Source organism: Triturus cristatus, chromosome 10, assembly GCF_964204655.1.
Source record: "Triturus cristatus chromosome 10, aTriCri1.1, whole genome shotgun sequence".
Classification (NCBI taxonomy): domain Eukaryota; kingdom Metazoa; phylum Chordata; class Amphibia; order Caudata; family Salamandridae; genus Triturus; species Triturus cristatus.
Window position 1 is genome coordinate 1246714080 of NC_140593.1, and position 21010 is coordinate 1246735089.

At 50.5% G+C, this 21010-nt stretch overlaps 1 protein-coding gene across 1 annotated transcript in view; it reads right to left on the minus strand.

Annotated features, from left to right (window-relative positions):
* The window catches only part of SMC1A (structural maintenance of chromosomes 1A), a 294818-nt gene that overhangs the window by 196621 nt on the left and 77187 nt on the right, over positions 1-21010 (minus strand). Inside the window, exon 10 of the mRNA XM_085629913.1 lies at positions 20476-20661. Within this exon, the coding sequence (XP_085486039.1) occupies positions 20476-20661 (186 nt within the window). The remainder of the gene's footprint in view (positions 1-20475; positions 20662-21010) is intronic.

Genomic DNA, 21010 nt, shown 5'->3' on the forward strand with positions numbered 1-21010 from the left:
ACCATTACTCATTACACTGTATTTTTAAACAATGGGGCCAGGCAAATGTGTGGTCTAGTTTTTCACGTTAGAAGCCATGGTGCCCATCAGCCTGATCCCAAACAGACGTGGCAGACCCGCCCCCTCGCCCAGTGCCACAGACCGGCTCCACAGCCCCCACCCTTTCTCCATTCCTCCTCCGCCCACCAGCACACAATAGCGACTCACATGGGGGCCCCGGGGAGGGCTGCGTTGTCCGCCGCGGAGCAGTTGGGGCAGCGTGCTCTCCATGCCGGGTAATCCGTGGTTCGCCGCAGCGTAACTAGGAATTTGGATACAGAGTGCGAAGAAGCAGGGGTGAAGCAAGACAGAGCAGCGTCCAGGCTTTTGCCGTGGCTCCCTGAGGCTGACGCTTATTGGCGGCGCCGGTGCCTACGCCCCGCCCCGAGGAGGAAGAAATTCAGATGCTCGCCCAGTTAATAAAGTACCCATGATTCTGCTCCACGCTCTCAGCGGCATCCCGAAGTGACAGTCCAGCCCGCTCACCCACAAGTGAGAAGAGGCTATAGGGCACAGCACGTGACACATTTGTTATGCACTTGTTCAGTATGAGGATGAGAAACGATGGGGGGTGGGGGGGGGGGGGGGCAGAACTGGCCACTCCTTCCCAAAACTCTACCCAAAACGCGATGAAACGGTGAAAAGTCAGAGTGCAAAAACAACAAATCGAAGATATTCCAGGCAACGTCTCGAAGGAAAACAATCACCTCGAGGACCACCGGCTACAAAGCCCATGTGATGTCCAAATGAATGGAAGACGGGGAACATGTTTCTGCTGGTGCTTGGGTTCAGAGAGCTGCATCTGTAAAGAGGGAGAAAACAAGGAGATCAGGTGAGGGAGCAACGCCGGGACACCACCGCCTTTCTCCGAGGCACAGCAGAAAATGCCTCGGAGAAAGGGAGTGTCCTTTTCGGATTTGGGGGCGTGTTTTGCTGTTGTCTCCTCCCTGCGACTTCTCGCAAAAAACACGCCCCCCGATCCGAAAAGGACGGGGCAGGATTAGAGTGACGGGACCTCTTCTCCAATGGCTGGCCAGCATTTACTAGGCCAGCCAATGGAGAACAGGGAAGAAGAGGGGCGGGTTCAAGCCCCTCTTCACCCAAGTCATTATGTCTCGCGAGCGAGACTGCGCAAGCGCAGCCATCGCTAGCCGAGACCTAAAAATGAAGTAAACACGATAATCTCCCCGAGGCTCTTTTAGGTCCTCGACCTAACAAACAGCAGAATGAGAGGGAAAAACAGCTCGTTAAACTACTCTCAGGCGGCAGGGAGTAAGTTGAGAACACAATTAAATTATAATGTATATATATATATCAAAACACGCTTTGTTTGAAACACGTGTTGCACTAGTACATAGAAATAAGAAGCCTAGGTCACAAACCATAAGTGGAACGGCTTTGAAAAATGACTTTTCACGTACCTTCACGAGAAAAAATAAAGTGTTTTAAGCTGTCTTGTGCGTGGTACAGGACAACTTCCCAGCTGGTCTGCTCTGGCTGACTACCTCAGTGTCTACAGTCATTTCCGTTTACACTGCGTTCTGGCACTTGTAGGTTTGATACGTGTACTACACCTCCCACAACTTCTGACCTATCCCTGACAAATGTAAATGAAGGGGTGACCATGTCCCAGCCTCGATGCGTTATCAGGTACCCTCGCTTTACATGGCTACCTTGTTTACAGCTTGGCATTTTTCATAATAGCTTGCATTCTGCGGATTCTTATTAGCGCCACAGGAAGTAAAGGGTAAAATTAAGTTGCAGCGTTCACACAATTATGTGGCAGCCTCGATGCGTTATCGGGTACCCTCGCTTTACATGGCTACCTTGTTTACAGCTTGGCATTTTTCATAATAGCTTGCATTCTGCGGATTCTTATTAGCGCCACAGGAAGTAAAGGGTAAAATTAAGTTGCAGCGTTCACACAATTATGTGGCAAAAAAGGCACTCGGTCATTTCAACAACTATTCACACTGTCTCGGCCAAAATCTCAGTACCAGTTTAACACCTGCTTATAACATCAGCAACTGAATGGGGGCCAGATAACCCTTGCCACAGTTGTGCCATTGCACGGAAACCATGTGTGGTGCTTTCTGTTTAGTACTTTTTTTGCTCGGTTTGAGGTAGAACAAACTTGTTTTGTGAAATCTGCAATATATGCATCAGATTGTTGAGTATGTGGAAAATGTCACTAACCCAATATTAGTGGCCCTGGTTATTGCAGACTACCAGTAGGGAGAGACTGTGATGGCTGCCAAGTGTCACCTTGTCATGTGTGACACCTTGAGACACTCGCCGCTTTCAGCCAGCACTCTACAGCAGCAGCCTGCTTATGGCATTGCCACGAAAAAGTATGGAAAACTGCAGTATGCAGATGTACTTGGTTAAACAGGAAGACCTGGCTGAAGGCACACGCATGGCATGGGGCCACTTGGCAGGTAACCCCCACGTGTTTACTTCAAAATGGATCCGGTTGCGAGGAGATTCAAACGTGTCCTGCTTTATATAACTGCATTGACCCTTCCTTTCGCGAGGCCCCTTCCGCCGCAGCCCTGCCACTGGCAGGATCCAGCTGTTGGAAGCAAGTTCCGAGAAAGTCACAGCGGAGTGCGCCCAGCTCCGTTGCATCGCCTTCCCCTTGACACCGCTATATTTAGAATAACTGGGCAGGGTATGCAGGCATCTCGGAAATATACAGATATATGGGGGGGGGGGGGCGCAAGGGGAAGCCAGGAAGAAGGCTGCACTCTTGCATTGGTATCACGTCATCAAACTGTCATACCTGTAAACAAAAACAAATTACTTCTTCTCAGCTGTGCCTGCTGACTAAAGCCACACAGCGCGTGCAGGCCTGTGAAGTGAGTCGCGCCATTTAAGTGATTGTGAATGTGAGAGAGAAAGCAGAATGCTGCTGAGGAAAGCAGCTTCCAAGGCTAAAGCAAACAATAAGCTCCGGAGAGGACAGGGTGAGGAGAGGTGAGGAGACCAGAGCAGCAGCCGGACGGATGGGGAGCGGACGAGCACACCAACGCAGCGTCCTTTTCGGATTCGGGGGCGTGTTTTGCTGTTGTCTCCTCCTTGAGACTTCTCGCAAAAAACACGCCCCCCGATCCGAAAAGGACGGGGCCTAAATGGAGTGACTGACCTCTTCTCCAGTGGCTGGCCAGCATTTACGAGGCCAGCCAATGGAGAACAGGGAAGAAGAGGGGCTGGTTCAAGTCCCTCTTCTCCAAGTCATTAAATCTCCGACTTCCGGTTCTGCCTTTCGGCAGACCGGACGTCCTCGACCTAATAAAGAGAGGTGCTGCCTGTTCTGGAGATAGGCTGCTATTGCGGTCAAATGGATGCGTATTGAGGTGTATGCCAGATTGCAACGGTAGAGGTGTAAGAGGTAACAGATTATGTTTTGAATGGATGAGTCTAGCGGGTTGATGTCATTGTGGGTGCAGTAAATGACAAACCTCTTCCATTTAGCCGCATAGCAAGCTCTGGTAGTGGGTCTCCTGGCCTCCTTGATGATCTCCATACAGTCAGGTGGCAGGTTTAGGTAGCCAAACTCTAAGACTTCAGGAGCCAGATTGCCAGGTTCAGCTGTTGCGGATCTGGGTGCTGAATTTCGCCATGGCTCTGCGTTAGAAGTGCAGGTTTTATCCGCAGCCTTTGATGCGGCACCACGGAAAGTTCCAGAAAGGTGGTGTACCATGGCTGGCGCGCCCATGTTGGAGCAACTAGGATAAGCGTCAGTGAGTGCTGTCGCAGTTTGCGTGCCACCAGTGGTATTAATGGCGCTGGGGGAAAAGCGTACGCAAATCTGCCGGACCAGTTCATCCATATAGCATTGCCCTGCGATTGTGGATGTGGGAACCTGGCGGCAAAGTTTTGGCATTTTGCGTTTTTGTTTGTGGCGAATAGGTCTATCTCTGGGTGACCCCACTGTTGGAAGTACGGTTGGAGTACTGATGGGTGTAGCTCCCACTCGTGCATCTGGTGGCTGTGTCTGCTGAGCAGATCCGCCATCTGGTTGTCCTTGCCCGGGAGGTGTTCCGCCATGAGGAATATGTTCCTCTGAATGGCCCACTTCCACATGCTCTGAGCCAGATGAGACAACTGTGGAGAGTGTGTTCCTCCCTGCTTCTGTATGTAGTACATGGCAGTCATGTTGTCCGTCCGGATCAACACGACTTTGTTGCACAAGTGTACTTTGAATGCCTTCATTGCCAGGAAGATTGCCATCAGTTCCAGAAGGTTGATGTGCATCTTCTTTTGTTGTGTTGTCCATAGTCCCTGCACTGTGTAATTGAGTACATGAGCTCCCCACCCCTGGAGAGACGCGTCCGCCGTCAGTATTATTTGTGGAACAGGCTCTTGGAACGGTCGGCCCTTGCAAAGGTTTTGTGGATTCCACCAATGCAGAGAGTTGTATGCCCGACCGCTCACCAACACTAGGTCTTTTAATTGCCCGTGAGCCTGAGTCCATTGACGTGCTAATCACTCCTGAAGCGGGCGCATATGTAGTCTTGCGTGCGGGACTATGAAAATGCAGGAGGCCATCATGCCTATCAACTGCATGAACACTCTTGCAGGAAGGGAGTGTTGTGGTTTGAACTTGGAGATCAGCAATTGCATGCTGTTGATCCTCACTAAATTTGGTTGAGCTGTGGCTGCCAGAGTGTCTATGGTCGCACCTAGGTACTGTTGTACGTGTGCGGGTTGGAGATGTGATTTTGGGTAATTTAGTGAGAATCCCAGACTGTGAAGAAGGTGAATGGTGCGGGACATGTGGCTGGCACATTGCTGGGCTGACTTTGCCTGAACAAGCCAGTCGTCCAGGTAAGGGGAGACGTGAATGTGTTGCCTCCGTAGATGTGCAGCCACTGTAGCTAGGCACTTTGTGAAAACTCTGGGAGCTGTTGTCACGCCGAAGGGAAGGACTTTGAATTGATAGTGCTGTCCCTGAATAGTGAACCTGAGATATTTCCTGTGTGATGGGTGGATGGGTATGTGGAAGTACGCATCTTTGAGGTCTAGAGTGGCTAGGAAGTCTCCCTGGCTGAGCAGCGGGAGAACCTGCTGTAGGGTGAGCATATGAAAATGCTCCGACAGAATGTAGTGGTTGAGGGGTCTGAGGTCTAGTATAGGTCTGAGCGACCCGTCCTTTTTTGGGATTAGGAAGTACAGGGAGTACACCCCTGTCCCCTGCTGGTTGACGGGTACGACCTCTATTGCACCTTTTTGCAGCATACTTAGCACTTCCTGCTGCAATAATGCTAAGTGCTCTGCGGACATAGGACGGTGCTTTGGCGGTATTGTGGGTGGAGTGGAGGTTAATTCGAGACAGTAACCGTGCTGGATAATATCCCTGACCCACCTGTCCGTGGTGATGGCTTTCCACGTGGACAGGAACCGCTGGAGTCTCCCCCCGACAGGTGTTACGTGGTCGGGGGAAGGGAGAGGGCGTCACTGTTTGGTCTTGGGTGAGGACCTGGTGTTGCTGTAACCGCGTCCTCTGCCCTTGGTGCTGGAGCCACGATATCCACCTCTGTTGGTTTTATCGTAGGTACTTTGTGTGCCCCCTTTATTGCATGTCTGCTGTGACCCCTGTCCTCTAGCTGCTCCCCTATTCCTGGGGCGACGAAAGGAGCCACTACGAAATGTTTGCGTTTGCAGAGCCCCCGTTGACTTTGCAGTGTCAGTGTCCTTTTTTATCTTTTCTAAGGTGGTGTCAACTTCTGGTCCGAATAAGTAGTCGAGGTTGACAGGCTGATTTAGGATGTTGTTTTGAATCTCAGGTTTGAATCCGGAGATTCGTAACCAAGCGTGTCGGCGTAACATGACGCTGGTGTTTATCGCCCTCGCAGCTGTGTCGGCAGCATCTAGTACGCACTTAATGGATGCGTTTGTAAGAAGTTGTCCCTCTCTGATGAGGAGCTCCGCTGCCTCTTTGTATTCGTCTGGCAGATGTTGGAGTAGTGACTCTAGCGTGTCGTAGTGTGAACGATCGTAGCGAGCCAGGAGGGCCTGTGTATTGGCAATGCGCCAGATGTTTGCTGCTTGAGCTGCAATCCTCTTGCCTGAGGTCTCCAGCACTTTGGACTCCTTGTCCGGGGGAGGAGCATCACCAGTTGTTTGCGAGTGCGCTCGTTTGCGAGCGTTAGCAACCACCATGGAGTCCAGAGGCAATTGACCTCTAATGTACATAGGGTCCCCGGGCGCAAGTTTGTATTTTTTTTCAATCCTGGGGTTCAGCACCCGTGCCCTGGTTGTTTCCTTGAAAATGTCCTTTGCTGGCTTGAGAACACCTTTCAACATGGGCAGAGTCTTGACAGTCCTCTCAGAGGAGGCGAAAGTGTCCACTAACAAGTCGTCCTCAACTGTGTCAGAGTGGAGTTGCACTCCATGATTGGCTGCAGCACGTTCTATGAGGGCATTGAAGGCAGCAGTGTCCTCTGTGGGAGATGTTTTTGCGCCGTAAAGCTGCGTGTCCTGGGTATCTGTTGCGGCACCCGGGTCTGCAGGGTCTTCCCAAGTTTGATCTGGGTCCTGCTGCTCCTCAGGATCTATATCCCTAGGGTAGGTGGTATCACCCATGTAATCCTCCATTGCGTCCGTGTCGGAGGGCGTCGGAGAAAAGGACTGGGGATCCGGATAGGAGGTGTGCAGGCGTTCGTATAGAACCGGTTCCGACTCTGCTGGCAGTTTCTGCTTCAGAGGGATTCTGTAAGAGTCCAAGGCCTGCTCTGGCGTGACCTTCCGTTTTCGGAGCATGAGTCTGCCGGTGTCGGCGTCGATGAATTGGGACGGTGAAGGCTCAGTAGGAGAGTGTCCAGTAGATGGGGACCTTGTCTGGCGGACACGTGTTCGGATCTCGAACATATTCGGCGCCGTGGACGGCGGCAAACCAAAAGTGATGTTGGTTGGTGCCGAAGGTGCCTTTGGAGCCTTTTTCGGGTCGGGGCCTGACGTGGACTGGAGGGCTGCCCGTTCTCTAATGCGTTGCAATGACGCCGCAACTTGTCGCACCGAGAACGCCGAAGGTTCTTTGGTGCCGAGTGGTTCTGTAGAGGTAGGCGTGGACTGCTTCGGAGCCACCGGGTCATCGATTCGAGGAGAGGTAGTAGCGGTCGACGGAGTCGATGACTTGACCCGTGTCGCTGCCTTCGAGGTGGACTCCGATGGAGCGGCCATCTTAACTTTGGTGGTCGGGGCCAATGGCTTCGGTGCCGGGGGCCGAGGCGCTTTTGTGGTACCGATGGCCTTCCTTTTCGGGTCGGTACCGATGTCCGCAGCAGCGAGTTCGGCACCGAAATCCCTTTTAGCGCGTTCAGAGCCGACGGTTTGTGCTGGCGTCGAAGGAGTGGAGGTCTTCGAGGGCTTCGAGCCGACCACTGCTAGTTTCACTTTCGGTTTCTGTGGAACCGGTGCGACGATTGGTTTCGGTTTCGTTGAAGGGAAACCAGTCTTTTTCGGTAATAATGGCTCTTGCTGGATGTTCGAGGCCGGGCCTGAAGGCGGGGCCGAAGAACTGCGGGATTGATCTCGGGTAAGGCCCGGAGGCGATCCCTCGACCGGAGCCGTAGAATGACGCACTTTGATAGCCTCCGTTTTGACGGTTAGGCCCTGCTCTTCACCAGAGCTATCTTCTTCGGCCCCAAAGGCCTCATCGTAGTCTCCTACCTCATCGTCGGCTTCTTCCCTGTGAAAAAGCGCTTCATCGGCGTCTTCCGATCGGGAATCGTGTTCGGAAGCGGGGCTGGAGTTTATGTCTTCCACGCTTTCAACATCCTCGTCCTCGGTGCTGAAGATGTTGGCCGGGGCCGGTGCCGATTGCTGCGCTTCCAATCTCGCTGCTCGTCGATTCCGGAGAGTCTTCTTGGATCGGAATCGGGCACAGGCCATACATTTCGATTCGTCGTGATCCGGCGAGAGGCATTTGTTGCACACCGGGTGGACGTCGATATGTGGATATTTGGCGTGGCATACAGGACACCGTTTGAATGGGGTCCTCGATTCCATCGTCGATGTAAGGTCGATGGTTGGATTAAACGGATCCGAGAAACCTGAAGAAGTTTGCTAAACTAAGCAAGAAAGCCGTCGATACCGAGCGGGAACAGTACCGACGAAAACTAAAGGCCTTTTGGCCTTGAACTAAATTTTCCTAACTTGAGCTAAGATGAGCACATCCGAACCCAATGGCAGAAAAAAACAATCTGAGGATGGAGAGGATGCCCATGCGTACTGTGGTCCAGGGGAGGATTCACCTATCTCAGGATACTTCGAAGACTCTTCCAGGACAACAACGTGCAAACATCCGGACCCAACACTAGGCGGCGATCTATGCACAGATATGAATTCAGCAGCCCACATGCCTCGAACATTTAGCACCTCGCCCAGGATGTGCATTGTTGCAGGCCCAGGAGAGCAGGGGCTCTCCCACCCAGGGGTCCAGCAACATGTCTGCTGTGTGGCAGCCTAGGCAGCCTCAGAGCAGACATGGATTGTAGGTTAGGTTTAAGGGGGCACCTCTAAGAAGCCCTCTGGGGTGCTTGGTACATTGAATCCCACACTGGCATCAGTGTGGGTTTAATGTGCTGAGAAGTTTGATACCAAACTTCTCAGTCTTCAGTGTTGCCATTATGGTGCTGTGGAGTTCGTGTTTGACGAGCTCTCAGCACCATGTACTCTTAAATGGCAGCACTGCACTTACAGTGCTCAGGAATGGACCTGGGTACTGTAGGGGCACAGGGCTCTTGCTCCTGTGCCCACACCATTGGCATAAGGCACCCAGCTAGAGGGGTGGCTGATGTATGCCATGGCAGTGTAGGTGATGGGCATGGCACACAGGGATGTGTGTCATGTCGACTTTGTTTTGTCTTGCACCCAGACACTCAGCCTGCAAGAGCAGTGTGTGTGTGTGTAAGGGTACAGGGCCTCTAAGGGTGGCACAATGAGTGCTGCAGCCCTTAGAGGCCTTCCCTGGTCACAAGGCCCTGGGTTTGCCAATTTGGGTTCTGTGTGTTTTATGTAAGGAACAAAGGCCCTGGGCACCTGATTGGCAGGAGTCCAGGACACAGTCAAAGTACATTCAGCAAAAAGTGGGGGCATACCATGCAAGAAAGATGGCACTTTCTCACACTGCGCCAAAACCCAAACACTTATAAATTCACCCAAGCACTCTCCTTGCAGTACTCTAATCAGTCAGTACCCCAACGCTTAGTGTTCCCTAGTGTGTGTAGGTGTTTTAACTGTATTCTAAGTGTCTATTAACATAGCACTGGCTCTAGGACTGGTTAGTCAGAGTCAGTTACCACCAGTATCCATCTGAAAAAATTGTAAAAACTGCACCAAAACCCTTATACATTCAACCAGGCACTCTCCTTGCAGTACTCGAATCATTCAGTCAGTACCCAAGTACTCATGCACTGAGCAAAGCCTTAGCACATTGACTGCTTCAAACGCCTATCCACTATGCACGCAGTCCTCAAACCACCTACACACTTGTCTTTCACACCTTCAATTCTCCAGTCAGTATCCATACACTTCCAGGAAACACCCTGTCACTCCCCTTGCACTCCTCTAGTGACCCATTCAGCACCATGTACTAATCCATTCACTGCGCGAAAACCCAAACACTTATAAATTCACCCAGGCACTCTCCTTGCAGTACTCTAATCATTCAGTCAGTACCCCAACGCTTAGTGTTCTAGTGTATGTAGGTGTTTTCACTGTATTCTAAGTGTCTTTTAACATAGCACTGGCTCTAGGACGGGTTAGTCAGAGTCAGTTACCACCAGTATCCGTCTGAAAAAGTTGAGGGTACTGGATGATTTTGCAACAAGGCTTCTTTCTGCTCCTCCGTTTGTTCTTTCTGCATGTCTTCCTTCTTCCTGCACTTTTCTTCGTCTTTGCGGACTTCTTTTGCTTCTTTCTGCATTTCTTTTTCTTCTTTATGTGTGTTTTTTCTTCACATGTCCTACCTCTGTAGGCATAGTTAGAAACTAGCATTTAAAACACCTTAGAAATTCACTGAAAAAAACCATAGGTTTCAGGGCTGTTATAGTTAGCTGGACTATTCACTCGAACAAAACCATTGAAATTCCTCCGTTATAGTTAGTTCTGCTAACTATAACTCGCGCGCCCGCAATCCACTGCTCATTATGTCACATATTACATCATTCATAACATGGTCAGTGACATCACTGATGACATCATCCACGTGACAATCCGATACACCTCATCATACACTAGTATAACCTTTCATCACTCACTGTAAAATACAGAGTACCATATTTGAAACCATCGACACACTAATACCAGTTACTACATACCCACTCAGTGATTCCTAGATCTACACACACATCTAATCACTTACCTATAGATTCACTCATACATGCTGCCAATGATCAATAGAACACTATCAAATATACTTATACACCTATATCGACATTACACACCAGCCCACATCCTATGCACTTATGCAGTCACCCTACTCACTTATGCAAACAATGGATCATACTTGCATTTAGTCAGCTACAGACTTATACAAACACCACTTCATTTATTCATATAGATAGTAACTCATACTTAGTGTGTTATAAAATCACTATCACAAGTATACAGTTATCCCTACAGTCACTCATACAATCACTGAGTCTTATGTATACTTATTTATATACAACAGTCACATACACTGCCTTTTACTTTTCTAGTTTGTTGGACATGTACCATTGAGAGATATATTTGCTCATCACCACACCCGTAAAGATATTCACTCACCCAAACAACTATTATAACATGCAGTCTTAACCTCATATACCTACTGAATCAACTATTCACACATCTTTGGGCAGTCACACACCCCCCACCGAACCACACACACATTCACTCTCCCATACAAATACTCAGTTAACTAATCAATAACTAATATAGACCTTCACGTAGCTAGTAACCAACTGGTGCAGCAGTTTACACAACTGATAAAGTGATACAGATATTCACACAGTTTAGTCCCTATCCAATATATTTAGTGAGACACTATAAATTAGTCAAGTAAACAGTCAATCATACTGCTACTAAATCCTCCATCCAGATATTTATATATCAACTCATTCTTCAATGCAGATTGCTATATATATATAATACATATTTAAATAACGAACCAAACCACATTCCCTGGATGATGTCATCAGTGATGTCATTTGAGATGTCATCAGTGATGTCACTGACCATGTCATGAATGATGTAATATGCGACATCAGCAGCAATGGATTGCGGGCGCGCGAGTTATAGTTAGCAGAACTAACTATAACGGAGGAATTTCAATGGTTTTGTACGAGTGAAATGTCCAGCTAACTACAACAGCCCTGAAACCATGTTTTTTTCAGTATATAGATAGGTAGATAGATATAGACAAATACATTACCTACTGGCACCGCCAGTAGGTAGTTATATTTACGATGTAGTTTCCATAGGAAGAGCGTTTTTTCATTTGCCAACAACTTTGGCGTCGTTTGGGGAATCCTCGCAAAATTTTCAAAACAAGTTTGCCGCTCACTTGAGCTGCAGTCTTGAAAATTTCAGGGTGATCCGCCAAGCTGGAGCCGAGAAGGGGGGGTATCGGGGTCTAAAATGTGTTTTCCCCATTATAATTTCCATAGGAACTTTAAAAAAGGCTACAGCCTCAACTGCTGATCGGAATTACAATTTGGCAGAAAGGTAGCTGTTGGTCCAGAAGGTGACATTTTTGTGAATTGGTGTATATCCGTTCAGTAGTTTCGAAGTTGTTTAAAGGTTTTTAATATATACCAAGGGGGACGCAGAGGATCTACGACCCCACCTGAGATCTCGTGCTGAGATCTGACTGGCTGCCAAGACTTCAAACCAGGAAGTGTTGGCAGCCATCTTGTGACTCACTTGAGCAGTCACAAGAAAAACCGTTGAATTTTTTTTTTTTTAAACAAAACAAAACGGGGGAAAAAAAGGAAAACAAAGGGGGCAGTGTAGAAACGCCCTGACCCCCTAGGCCTCAAGGGGATCCCCCCACTCAGCCGGAGTCATGCTGGATTCTCAAATCCTGTCGAAAATGTAAAAAAAAAAAAAAACAATGTGGTCTCCCGCGCTTCATTAATTATAGACTCCCGGGCGGGCCTGGTCCTGGGGGCATGCCCCAAATAAAGGATGGTGGGGTGGTGGCTCATGCCCACCCACCCCTTCCTGCGGTGTATTATGCCCCAGGGACCATCACCTCCATGGGGCTCACTCATTTTAATGCGGGAGAGTCTCTCGGACCCCCTCCTTGGGACCACATACAAATTAGAAATCGGGGGAGGGGGGGAGGGGGGAGCTCTCACCCCCGCCCCAAGGACCACCACCTCCTCAGGACAGGCCCAAAACAAAGCTCCTGGGACATTGCAACTTGCTGTGGCTTTGGAAGGGGGGGGGGGGGGGGGAGTATTACTGTTTCCGCCAAGCCATAGCAAACGATGCTCTGCTTTCAAAGCAATAAAAATGTTCTTGCTAGCTGAAAGCAGAGCAGAATTGCTTTTGGACTGAGGGAGCTGCATGTTCAGCAGCTCCCTCTGTCTAAAGGCAATGCAGACTCCCGCAGAACGCGAGGAGCCCTGGGGACAACGGGGGCGTTGAGGCTCCCCCCACGGTCCCATCAGTGACAAGTGGGTGCCCTGGCTGGGACCAGGGCGCACACATACAGGCCAGGCCCCAGAGGATGGGATCCCCAGGGCCAAAATCCGGCCCGGGAGTGGGCCTGCACAGCACCCCTCCCATTATTATTTTTTTGTAATTAAAAAAAAGGAGACTGGGACACGGGGGATGGGGTCCCTGGGGCCAAACTTGGACTTGGGGGGGAAAGGGGGGTTAATGCTCCTCCCCCCCCACTCCCTGAATGAAGAAGGAATTTTCCACTAAGAATGCAAGTTAGCGATTAACTCTACACTCCGCAAAGATACTGCTCAACTTTATTTAGCCCCTTTCTGCTTGTTGCTGACCTTTATTCTCTTTCTTTCTGCTAGTTTCGGACCTTTATTTATCCTCTCTCTTTTCGCCTGGACCGTGGGAGTAAGCATCAAGGCCCCAGCGGTCCCAGGCAGCTCCCCGCCACCTGCGGGAGTAGGCATTGCTGTGACAGACAGAAGACTGCTGAAAGGCAGCACCCTGTCTGTCAGAGCAATGTTTTCCGTGTTTCTCTGCACTCATATTTGGGTGCAAAGAAACGGATGAAAACACCGCTTTCTGCAAGCCAGAATTGTCTGACAGCTCCAGCTTGCAGAAAGCTGAGTTTTGTTTGCTTTCGCTTGGTGGGAGCTGTCAGCTCCCGACAAGCAAAAGCAAAAGCAAATCTCTACCTCCTGAGGGACAGCACCTCAGGAGGTATCAAGAGCCAGCCGTGGGAGGTGACTCACCATAAGAGGGGCTGCGTGCCCCCCCCCCCCCCACCATCAAGCAAGCCAGCCCCAGGGAGGTGGCGGTTTCCTCGGATGCACTGGGGGGCCCATCAAACCCCATGCATTCATTTAAATTAGCCCCGGAGGGGTGGTGGTCACTGGCTGGGGGGCGTACAGCCCCCACATTCATTTACATTCTTCCATGACAAAATTCGGGATATATATACTACGTTTGCCCCACCACCCCACCTCCCTATACCTGACACGGTGGCGGTTAACAACGATGCACTGACCACCTTCCACCCCATATCTATCAATACTTCACTTCAGAAACTCCTAGCATGCAAATCCGACTCACCTAAGGACCCCTGCTCTTCAGTTTGTTAGCCACTCTCATCATCTCTCCCCTGAACCAGATCTGGAACGCCTCTCTTTGCACTGGTTCCTTCCCCACAGCCTGGAAGCAGGCCCTACTAGTGCCTATTCTTAAGAAATCTGATGCAGACCCTGTGGTCTAAAAAAACTATTGACCTATTTCCCTTCTACCAGCGCCAGCTAAAGTCTTGGAAACATTAGTTCAGGACAATTGTCGAGCTATCAGGAATCTAGACATCTATTGCATGACTCTCAGTCCGGGTTTAGATCTGGATATAGTATTGAGACTGCCCTCCTAGAAGTTTCTGAGACTATCCAGGAAACTGTGGATTCAGGCAAAGCAGCCATGCTAGTGCTTCTTGACCTGTCCGCAGCATTCGATACGGTCTCGCATTCCATCCTCCTAGAGACTGTACAACGTATGGATCCAAGGCACTCCCCTGTCCTGGATTCGGTCCTACCTCAGCTGCCGGACTCAACAAGTCTCTCTCCACCCTTTTGTCTCCGATGAGAAATCCCTGAGTTGTGGGGTTCCCCAGGGCTCCGCTCTGAGCCCCCTTTTCCTTTAATGTCTACCTTTCTCCCCTCGCGGCATTGGTAGAATCTTGTGGAGTGAGAGTGATCTCGTACGCCAACGAGACACAACTGGTGTTTTCCTTTGATAATCATGCACCATTCGCAAACTTCAGACAATGCCTTTGCAACATCTCTTCATGAAGGTCATTGAACACTCTCAAGCTCAACTCGGACAAAACCGATGTTCTTTTTTTTTCTTTTCTTTTTTTTTTTAAACCAAAAAAGCCCTCCTTCCCCGTTGCTTTGGTGGGCATCAGAGCTGAATCCACCTCCCAAGCCTGTGGGCTCGGCTAGGAACCTTGGGTTCCGTTTAAACATTGAGCTGTCCTTTAAATCTTAAATTAGTCAGGTGTCCTCTTCCTGCCTTGGCAAACTTCACATGCTCCGTAAAATCTTCCACTTTCTTCCCCTGGAGTCCCGCTGGACTGTCATCCATGCCCGGATTACTTCCCATCTCGACTATGCAAATAGTATTTATCTTGGGGCACCTGCCTATCTGATCAGACGCCTACAGATCATTCAGAAGCCTCTGACCCTCTGGGCCGGTCACCCCACGCACCGCGCTCACTCCTCCGTGTGTGAGCCCAGGCTGCCCCCGTTCCCACCGAGTGCCGCCGCTGCCCGCAGCTGTGCTCCTGGTCCCCGACCGCTGCTGCTTGCGCTGCCTTGTATTGTACTTTTTCCTGTGGTTATTTCGTTCCACTTTAGTGTGCTGTTTCTGCTTTGTATTTCTGTGATTGTATTTCTTCCCTGTGTTATTTAGTTTTACCTAGTTCGTGGTTTTTGTCCCCTGGTGCCCCTTGCTGTGCCCAGCCCCTGCCGCGTTTCCTGCCACCTCCCCGCTCCCCGCCGCTGCCCCCCTGCGGCCCCGCCCCCTTCCCTCTGCCGCCCTTCCCATTCGCCGCCCCGCTCCCGCCTCCCAGCTGCTCCTCCCTCGCTCCGCCCCCCACTCTCCTCATATGGCAGAGTGGCAAACGCGCAGCGTTGAAGCGCAGCGGGCGCGCCAAAGGTAAGCCCGTCTGCGCCCGTCCGCGCCTGGCCCGCGCCCAGCGCCCGGACCCCCGCAGACACCAGCCCACCCGCCGGACCTACGACGCCACCGACCTCAACGCACTCAACACCGGTCGGATCTCAGGATGCTACCGAGCCACCCCGAGACGCACCCACGGACCCTTCAGCTGCCACTCCTGCAAGTTCTCCTGCATCCGGACCTGCACTGCACCCGCACCCACGAAGCCGCAATCCAGCAGCAACCACCTGAAGTGCATCCTGCTCAACACCCGCTCCGTCCACAGACACGCCGTGGAGCTCTGGAACCTGCTCGACATAACATCACCAGACGTCGCCTTCCTCACGGAAACATGGATGAACGCCTCCTCAGCACCCGACATAGCCATCGCCATCCCGGACGGATACAAGATCACCCGGAGGGACCGCGGCAATCAGACCGGAGGAGGCATCGCCATCATCCACAGAAACACCATCCGCAGCACGACCAACACCGACGACACCCTCACAGCCGCCGAACACCTGCACTTCCAGATCCACATCGACCCCAAGACCACCCTCAGAGGCACCCTCATCTACAGACCCCCGGGACCACGCACACAATTCAGCGAAGACATCGCCGACTTCATCAGCCCGCACGCCCTCCCCTCCGCTGACTACATCCTCCTCGGGGACCTCAACTTCCACCTGGAGAACAACAACGACCGCAACACCACCACCCTGCTGGACAACCTCGCCAACCTCGGTCTCAAGCAGCTGGTGACCACCCCCACCCACTACGCCGGACATACACTCGACCCCGTCTTTTCCTCCAGCAAGGACATCGCCTTCAGCCACGCCACCGGACTCCACTGGACGGACCACAGCTGCGTCCACTTCAGCTTCAGAAAGAACACGATCCACCATCACCAGCAACGGGTTGCACGCAGAAGCTGGAACAAGATTACAACCGACCAGCTCGCCGCTCTCCTGAGCCAGGACCCCCCCGCCAGCTCAGCAAACCCCAGCCAGGCCGCCAACAACCTCACGAAGTGGATCAGCAACTGCGCAGACGACCTCGCCCCTCTGAGGTCCCCGCCCAGTAGACCCGGCAGTAAGAAAGCACCATGGTTCACCGACGAACTCAAGAGCTCCAAGAAGAACTGCCGAGCCCTCGAGAGAACCTGGCGCAGAGATCCAACACCAGACAACATGACCACCCTCAAGCTTGCCACTCGAAAACACCACCAACTGATCCACACCACCGAGAAAACCGCATTCAAGGAACGACTGGACAACAACGCCCGCAACAGCAAGGAACTCTTCAACATCGTAAAAGAGCTCTCCAACCCCATCGCCGGAAACAACGACATCACCCCATCACAAGACCTCTGCAACTCCCTCGCCTCCTACTTCCACAACAAGATCGCAGACATACACAACAGCTTCAGCACACAGCCAACGCACCCCATGACCGCACCTGCACCCCCCACCACCACCCTCCGCGCCTGGACCCCGATCAACCCCGAAGAAACCCGACGCACGATGAACTCCATCCACTCCGGATCTCCAACCGACCCCTGCCCTCACCACGTCTTCAACAAGGCCGACGCTGTCATCGCACCCCACCTGTGGGACATAATCAACACCTCCTTCGACACCGCTACCTTCCCGGAGACTTGGAAGCACGCCGAACTCAGCGCTCTACTGAAGAAACCATCAGCGGACCCCACCGAACGCAAAAACTACCGCCCCATCTCGCTCCTCCCGTTTCCGGCCAAAGTCATCGAGAAGACAGTCAACAAGCAGCTGGCCGCCTTCCTCGAGACGAACGGATCCCTCGACCTCTCGCAAGGAGGCGGCCAGACTGATATGTAAAATTCCATATTGCCATTCCATTTCCCCCCATTTGAGGAAACTCCACTGGCTTCCCGTGTGTAAACTAATTCAATTGAAGGCTCTCGTTCTGGCTTTCAGGGCATTTCAAGGACGTGGCCCGCCTACCTTAGATCTCGACTCAAGCACTCTCAACACACTCGTACTCTCAGATCTAACCACCTTCGCCTTTTGTTGATCCTCCGCTTTTGGTCTAGAATGGGTGGCAGAGACTTTGCAGTGATCACTGCCAAAATCTGGAACGGCCTGCACTCCCTCTGCGTTCAGCTGAGTCTGAAGCCACTTTCCGACGTACCCTGAAGACCTGGCTGTTTCCAGCCCCTAGACCCCTTCTGGTACTTTCCTCTGCCTTTCTGACTTAGCGCCGGGACACCCACCGTTGGGGGTAGCTGTACGCTTTATAAACTTCTAAATAAAATAAAATAAATACATTAGCCCTGGGGAAGTGGCAGTCTCCAGGACAGAGGGCTCACCCGTTTATATATTGTAAAGTGCCATGGGGAGGTGGCGGTCCCTGGGGCTGAAGTGGGGTGCTGCACGGCACCCCCGGATACATAAAAAGAACTGCCCTATGGAGGTGGTGGACCCCAGGGCTTTTATAAAGCCTACAAGGGGGTCCCATAAACACCCCCCCACCTTTATTTTTATACTGCCCCCGAGATTTAGCCAACCCGGGGGCTTCCCTAAAAAGAAGCGTGGGAGTCTGTGCTTCATTTTCTGTTCAAGTTTGCTGCGGATCCGCAGCAAAACTGGAAGAAAAATGCTTTTAACTCTCAGCAGGGTCCCTATCCAACCCCCCCCACCAAACCTAGGGGATCAGGGTATTTCTAACCTGGCCCCTTTTCATTTTTGTAAAACAAAAAATCTTAAGACTATGCTCAACCCCAAGATGGCTGGCAGCACTTCCTGGTTGAAATGCTGGCAGGCAATCCGAGCTCTGCATTTTCCTACACAAGCTCATCTTTTTTTCCGCGAAGTCATTACAGCCAGAGAGGTCACTAACTTTTTCTTCTTAAATTTCTCTACAACTACTTAACAGATTTACACCAAATAACTAAATGCATCATCTGCGTAACCAATCCTACCTTACTGCCAAAATTGATGCAAGTCCGCCCAGCGGTTCTGGCTGCCACTTGGACTACGCGTCCTATGGCAAATGCACCTTTTTTGGTCTCCCCCCTTTCTCTCAGCCCCTGCTTGACAAATCCCCCCCCCCCCCCCCCAATCTTTCCATGCACAACAAGACTTGTGACCATTCATCAAACGGTGCTAAAGACATAGGCAAGTCAAAAAACTATTTTCCTATGGAAACATGGTCCTAACTATAAATACCTAGGAGGGAGGGCGGGAAGGAGGAACGAAAGGTAGGAGGGACGGAAGGTGGGACCGCCAGAAGGCAGGACGGACGGAAGGAAGGCGGGACGGAAGGAAGGCGGGACGGAAGGAAGGCGGGACGGAAGGAAGGCGGGACGGAAGGAAGGCGGGACGGAAGGAAGGCGGGACGGAAGGAAGGCGGGACGGAAGGAAGGCGGGACGGAAGGAAGGCGGGACGGAAGGAAGGCGGGACGACGCGGAGGAAGAGAAGGAAGGGAGTGAGTGAGGTGTGCGAGTATCTGGGTTACAGCCCATCTCTGGCCACTGGCTGGACAGTGGAACAGAGAAGGATTGGCATTTTGAGGTAAGGCTTTGTCATGCTGTTTACGCACACGAGAGCGAACCACGATGAAACAGTTAGGAGTGCTCAATGCGCACTAGGAATTAATGGATCATTATACAGAATTGCAAGAGTGCGCAGACTGAGATTATGTGTGGGTGTGAAGAGGGTTCAGGAGCGGGCCTAAAAATTTTTTTTTAAAAATCGGAAACATTTGACCAAACCTACATATCTAGTGACTTGAATAATCTTCTTGACCTAACTGTAATGTGCTTGACCCATACACTTGTCTCAATTTGTTTGATCCTTGGCACAAAATGTATTTCACCGAGTCGCCTTTTTCTTCATGATCACATAGGAAAGCACCTTCAAATAAGTGAGTTCATTATATCTGCTCTACAAAAAACTCTTTAGTTCGATTTTATTGACTAAACTTTTGCTTCATGTATAACAAAATCTATCCACATATTAGGGTACATATGACCCCCGACTTGCCTCTTAGTTCACTAATAACATTGTCATCCGGAGCAGAAATGTTTCTTGGTTCATTTTTAAAAACTAAATTTTAATAAATGTATTACTAAAGCACGATGTGGCAGCGCACGGTCATATACAGACAGACATATTCCACTGGAATGGCCACAAAATTTGCCACTGACATGCAGCTTCACTGATCAAAATATGTAGCGTACAGCTAACATTTACCATTTACACATCACCAAGTAAAATATTCTGATTTGTTTTGGTCCTATTAAATAATTTTTTGTAATTCTGGAGTGAGATGGAAACAAAGTGCTTCTCTAAACATTGAAATGTATTTTGAATTATTTGTACATTTCATTTACATGCTATTTAAATGGCGCGCACCCAGCCTGATGGTCAGTCCACTTCACAAAATCCTCTAACTTGGCAGTCAGAGAAAGAAAAGTAAACACTATTCGCTGGGATAAAATAATTCACACGTAAGCTGACATTTGACCTCGGTCTTTGAACACGCCGCATATGAGCGAGATAAAAACAAGATTTAAGTCATCTTTATTGCTCATTCACTTTGAGTGCACACAACATCTGTTCTTTGCCAGCTTCAGCTATCTCGCGAGACCGGCCAGTAAGCCCTAAAACATAGCGCTTCCTGATAACATCCGACTCGCCATTGCGAGTCGATTTCTTGAGGCGCAAAGAAGAGTGGTGTGCCACAAGACTCAGGGTTGCAGCTCCTTCGTTGTTGGCATTACAGTAACATCTGCGGTTGCAATGTACTTTCAGATGTGTCACAAGGGTCCTCCATCAGTTGTTTAGCTTTTAGTCAGAGGGGTCTTCATGAGCTCACACGAGTGATTGGAAGATACTCCTGGCCTCCTTCAATGTCTTTCTACGGGGCTCTAACTTTACATTAAAAAAACAGGACGTCTATCAAAAGGACATGAGCTTCTAGCTTGTGTGCTCAGGGTTCAGTGTTCCCTGTCAGCAGCGTACCTGTGCCCTTCACACAAGCAAGTTCATCACAATGCCAGTCTAGTGATTCATTCAAAGGTGTGTGAGTGCCTTTACCTCCAAGTAGTCGAGTGGGAGGAAGGTCTCTGGTTCGCCCCGCTGTTCTTTGATGTACTGGATACAGTCCCTCCCAGTTTTCTCCGAATCCACAATGATGGCGTCCATGTTCTTGCCCAGCACCTTGGTGACTGCAATCTGATACTTCTTTTGAGTGGGCTGGCAGAGGTCTATCAGACGGCCGTACTGTGGGAGAAGCACATGGTGAATCCGGAGTGGGGAATACACAAACCTCTACTGGCTGAAGAGCATTCAACGGAAATGAGGTCATACAGAAGAGTAGAGCCAAGGGTGAAAAGCATAAAAGTAACGAACAGGCATGGCACATCTACTCTTCCTAACAGCAACTGACAGGCTCAAGAGTCACACTGAACACTGACAGGACATGAATGCCACAAACAGCAACAAAGGGAATACACTCAACAGCAATTGCGGTGTCAACAGCATCACTGAAAAGGGTTAGTGAACCAAATCGAACCCAAGCAATGAAAAAAAGAGAATAAGATAGACAGCAACCACAAGCAACAGTGAATAG